This window comes from Haliotis asinina, chromosome 4, assembly GCF_037392515.1.
Source record: "Haliotis asinina isolate JCU_RB_2024 chromosome 4, JCU_Hal_asi_v2, whole genome shotgun sequence".
NCBI lineage: Eukaryota > Metazoa > Mollusca > Gastropoda > Lepetellida > Haliotidae > Haliotis > Haliotis asinina.
In genome coordinates this window covers 18,519,553-18,525,154 of record NC_090283.1, presented here as the reverse complement: position 1 = coordinate 18,525,154, position 5,602 = coordinate 18,519,553, and the positions used below count along the sequence as shown (strand labels likewise).

General features: G+C 40.8%; 1 protein-coding gene across 1 annotated transcript; it reads left to right on the top strand.

The window, feature by feature from the left end:
• The first annotated feature begins 1,164 nt into the window (after positions 1 to 1,164).
• On the top strand, positions 1,165 to 5,109 carry LOC137282502 (uncharacterized). The gene is made up of 3 exons (XM_067814255.1): positions 1,165 to 1,332; positions 2,811 to 3,615; positions 4,056 to 5,109. Exons 2-3 carry the CDS (start codon positions 2,821 to 2,823, stop codon positions 4,158 to 4,160), a joined length of 900 nt encoding a protein of 299 aa, XP_067670356.1. The 5' UTR covers positions 1,165 to 1,332; positions 2,811 to 2,820; the 3' UTR covers positions 4,161 to 5,109.
• The last annotated feature ends 493 nt before the right edge of the window (positions 5,110 to 5,602 follow it).

Genomic DNA, 5,602 nt, shown 5'->3' with positions numbered 1-5,602 from the left:
TATTTAGGAAGTGTGTCTTTCGGTATATAGTTGCCACTATACTATATAACATACGGAAATATATTACACTTACATTTTCCAAATCAGTGTCATGAACATGCATGAAGTCTTTATGACCTTTTGGGGAAAACTAGACACCTTGGCCGTGTTCAGAAAATAAACAATAAAGCTTTACATTTGCATACTGTCACATGTTTATCATGATTGTGCATTTTAGTTTGATATTCATTAAATCACAAATTTGATCAACTGGTTCTCTTTAAGGGAATGGGTGGATTGACAACATTGACCTAATTGACGCTGATGGCTTTCAACACGTTCCTGTCAACGCGTCCAAAAACCCAGTCGGCCTAGTCATCTTGTCAGTGTGTTCGTGAGAATCACCTCAACATCAAATATAAACTGACGAAATATTCTCAATGGTCATGGTTGTTTTGACGTTATAAGTAACCTCCATCTACCATGTTGTCTTTACGATATGTAATTGTTTAGTCAGCCTAATTGAACCTATCTGTTGCATTTAACCTTAAGCAAGCAGGTTTTAGGAAAGCATATATTTACACTTCTTGTCCCACAGGAAACATGTTCATCAAGCCGTAAGCGTTGATGAGTGAGTGAGTTACTATTGAACGATATCGGCAATGTTGCAGCCATATCGTGACCAGATCAGTTAACAAAGAAGAGGACAATATGTATAAAAACCTGTCGACGAAGGACAGTAAAACAACTAGAATATCACAATTTGAAATAGAACTAGTGGGGAAAGTTCAAACTAATATCACTATTTGGACAATGCAAGACAAATACTGACTATGGAACGCCAACAACAGAAGGTGGATCACCAGACAAGGTATCTTGGGGACTTACAGTACCTTTTAAGCGTTGATGAAAAGTGGGTTTCAATATACCACATTTTGAGACAAATATTACCTTGGACGTGTAGTTTTGGAATTGATCATAAGATTAACATCGATCATCCCATCATATGAACTGGTGTTTGACGCAATATGGTCAAAAAAGTTATACTATATCTACCTTACCATACACATACTGAAATGGATTCACAGAAACCTACTAAACACAGACGAATGACACGCCATTTCGTTCGTTTACCATATCTGCCCCTGAGTTTCAAGATAACGAGTGCACTAACACCTGCAAGATACACACATATATGTAGGTCAGTCTTTCTAAACCGTTTACAATAACAACCTAGGAGTCAGGACTTCACGGCACAGTACTCAAATAAACCTGGCAAAAGGTTGACAGGAGACAGCATGTGGAGTTTTACCTTGATTTCTGTTCTGCTGTCCTCGAGGCATTCTTTGCAAGGTAAACCTATTTTCCAAACACTGACCTCTGAGACAACAGATAGCCTAACAGTTACTGTTACTACCTGGGTTAGGGTAAACAAGCAAAGTGTGTGTGCGTGTGCGTGTGCGTGTGCGTGTGTGTTTGCGTGTGTGACCGACGGTGAGTGGGTTCCTGGGTGAAGTGACATGTGCCTTGCCATGTGACAGCTGGACATATATCACCCGCCAGTGGTCTGCCTCCCGGTTACCTCTACGCCATTAATGGCAATTTGGGGACTAACAAAATTTACATAATCGATGAAGATACAGCCCAAACAGTTGGTACTGCTTCTTTGATTTATTCTGACATTAATATCAATTTGTCTATTTGATAAATCACAATTTTATGACATATTCACATTATATACTGAATAATGATCAAATCAAATCAAAGTTTGAGTGGTATTCTATAAACAACTGGCACAAATTTCGTCTAGTGAGTTGAGCATTTGCAACTGTGCTAGCGGAATTGGGTTGTGTGATAATGGCTTGTAAGGAGTCTTTTAAGTGGAGGTACAGAAGAGAAGATTCATTTTGTTTTATTATTCTCGGTCTGCTGTGAATGTCTATGAGCTATAATAAACAATCAATTCTCTGAGAATTATTACCAAATAGCTTTTCAAATCCTGTTACGTAAAAAACATGGATACCAATGATAAGGCATTGAATTAGCTGATTCAGGCCTAAGGCTGTTAGAACAGTCATGAGTTTGACTGGGAAGATATTGCTGTCGGGGCCTGTCCACGTGGTTCTGGGACGTGTATTTTCGTGGTGGGCACAGGAGCAAGACAGCATGCTGAGAGCACAGTGTACACTGTCCAGGAACCTGCAGACATGAAATCCCAAGATGTGACAGTGACTGGTACACTCAACTATAAGTAAACGTATACCTGTCCAATCTTCCAGCTCCAGCATACATTTTGACTTAATGGGTTTTTCGCATCAAGTTCCGAAATACTTGTTGTGAACACTTGTTCTAATATTTATACCTCAAATATCATTTAGCAATAGCCTTTAACTGAGATATGTCGAAGCTTAAAGCAAAGCAGTGTATGAAAATGGAAACAGTGCTCATAAATACAAGTCCAGTAATCATGGTATTCTTAACACAATTCACGTAATCACCCTCAAGATTTACATTATATTAATAACAGACGCTTGGATACGTTGCATATGGCGCACACATGAATAACGGCATTAGGAGATATATGCCAAACTAATATAGCCAGCGCAATAAATAACATGTGTGTGACGAGCTTGTTCAAGCTTAAAAAGGACTTATCTCGTAAATGTTATTTGCTATGAATGAACACAATAGTTGCAGAGCGGCGTAGTGAGGTCTGGGTTATATAAAACGAATGAACCAATCCCTTTATACATGCGGATTTAGTATTTCAACTCTTACTGACCCCATATGAAGAGTACTTTGTTTTATTCCTAAATTTCGTAATTTTTCAGGAATAATGGGATGAAATCCGTGGCTTTGATGGTGGACTCTTCAGGAGATGTGTTTCTGTTCTTAGAAAATGAAGGACACCCTGCTTCCGTGGCAAAACTACCTGCAAAGGGTTGGAATGCTGGAAAAACCGTCGATGTCCTTTCAACACAGGCCCTGCCCTTCACGTCCCCAAATGCAGGCCCGCTTGCAGCAGATATCTCACCCAGTGGCACAGGCATGCTGATAAAGACTCTACACCATATCTACTACTGGGACCTGCCTGATAAGTCAGTCACTAATGCCCTTCAACATCCTGGTGTTGGTGTGCCTTCTGTGTATGAATACCACGGGGAGTCTGTAGCCTGGAAATGGGATAATTCCGGGTATTACACAGTTGCTCAAGACACCCAACAGGCACTTCACTTCTATAAACGAAAACATTCAAGCTACACAACTCCTAAACCTAAAACAACTTTGTCAACTAGTACGACCACTCCTCAGACATCTGCTTATACAAGTACCCAAGCTCCAGTTTCTAACTATTACAACGAGTTTCTAGAAATCGGACCCATCGATTCCTCACAAGACCTGCTCATGGCGTCAGGCCTGGCTGCCAGTCGGAAACATTACGGGTACCTGTACGCCATCAGTAGCCATTCCGTCAGTATATTCATTGTAGACGAATGGACAGCGTCAGTGGTTGCCACTCTTCACGTCCAGAACGTGTCTGTAAGGGGCTGGGATGACATTGCAGTAGGACCTTGTCCTGGTTTGGGGACATGTATTTACATAGCACACACCAGGAATGCCGTGTATATGATCCAGGTCAGTCAGCATTTCATGTAAGAGGACAATCTTCTGTATACCACAACATTGCCATGATGAAATCATGTTTGGGGTATTATCGATTTGATATTATCGTAGTCACGCTTTAATCATAACTTTAAGACCAAATTCGATTTTAATACTAAAATTTATAAAAAATAAATCGATTTTAATACTAATATTGAAAACAGCCTTGTTAACGTACGGCCATATATATTCCCATTTTTGACATTCATATCACCTGAGGTTCTGATACAAGATCGGCAGCTTCAAACAATAATGTATGTTGGCTTGTTAGTGCATGACCCCTTCACTAAATGGAAGATGTATCTGATGATAGGACTAGACTATGTATTCTTTAACACTGACGATATATGTCGCGTAAAACCCTCGGTTTCGAAGTGTTTTTACTTGGCATTTGATCTGTTCATTGTTTTCAGCTGGAGCGAAACTTCATCAAAGGCATTGGCAGTGGACAAGAACGGCGATGTCTACATTATATCCGATTCAGTAGGTTCAAGCAACAAACTAGCCAAGCTGTATAGCAATGGATGGGATCGAAACCATACTGTCACTCTATCATCTGTGTTTACTTTGCCGCTACATACCAACAACCATGGGCCTGTGGCTGCAGACATATCACCCAATGGTCAGGATATATTGATCAAGACGATGAATCAGATCTTCCACTGGCAGATGCCCGATGGGGATGTCTGGAAGGCTCTCCAAAGCCCCGGTGAAGAGGTTGCATACCGCTCCGACAACCATGGGGAAGTTGTTGCTTGGAACACCAATTGAGACGGGTACTTTACTCTCGGTCAAGGTCAGGATGCCAAGCTGCATCTATTCCGTCACAGGGAAGATCCTTTATGTAACTGGTGTCTCTGATATGTCGCAGTGTAGATATGTCAAACATGACTTTTCAAAGTAAATTGGTAGGACAGGTGAGGATGGAACCAGCGAAGTTCCTCTTGAAGACCATTTATTTCTATACACTAGGCCAAAGGCACAGTCTTTACCTCGGGGAGAGCTGCACCAAAGAGCGCTCTGACCCCATTGTATTCTTCATGTATTCATCCACATTTTGAGTTACACTTTCAGTGAGTGAGTTAATATTTAACGTCACATCGGCAGAGAGTATCCAGTGGCCACGATACAATGTATATAATGTGCAACAGTGTGTGACGTCATTGGTAGCAAAACGGCCATTCAGTCTTCCGAGCCAGTGCGCTACGGGGTTTATTCACCTCTTATATTAATACATGTTTATAATCTAACAATCACTATGCAACAACTTGTTTCAGTGTTACATTCACAAAGAAATGACTTGTCAGCCAGCACCAGTTGAAATAATATAATAATATTAAAAGTATATTCTTCACATTCAAAAATATGTCCATGTTTTCAAAATGATAATACTATAGATCTTTGTGTTTGGGGCATCTGTTGCCTATGAACATAGCACGCTTTATTAAAGTTCAACCACTGCATCAACCACTGTTTAACGTATCTCAGTCACTATCAACCACTGGTGTACACAAGATCAGTCACACCATCAACCACTGGTTTGTAAAAGCTCACTCGCTCTATGACTTGTGGAAGCTCAGTCACACTATCGACCAGGGGTTTGTCGAAGCTCAGTCATTCTATCAACCCCTGGTTTGATCCCAGGAGAGAGAGAGAGAGAGAGAGAGAGAGAGAGAGAGAGAGAGAGAGAGACCTACCTGAATTATATACGATATTGTGACTGTCAGTTGAAACTCCAATATTGCAGTGATCATAATACGATGTATGTCAAAGGGACAGTCTTTACCTCGGGGAGAGCTGCACCAAAGAGCGCTCTATGACCCCATTGTATTCTTCATGTATTCATCCACAGTTTGAGTTACACTTTCAGTGAGTGAGTTAATATTTAACGTCACATCGGCAGAGAGTATCCAGTGGCCACGATACAATGTATATAATGTGCAACAGTGTGTGACGTCAT

What these genes read in the sequence shown, in the direction of transcription:
- LOC137282502 (XM_067814255.1), top strand. Translation starts at nt 2,821, where the DNA reads ATGAAATCCGTGGCTTTGATGGTGGACTCTTCAGGAGATGTGTTTCTG. An exon ending in ATGCCGTGTATATGATCCAG is followed by an intron (nt 3,616 to 4,055) that starts GTCAGTCAGCAT and finishes CATTGTTTTCAG; the next exon opens with CTGGAGCGAAACTTCATCAA.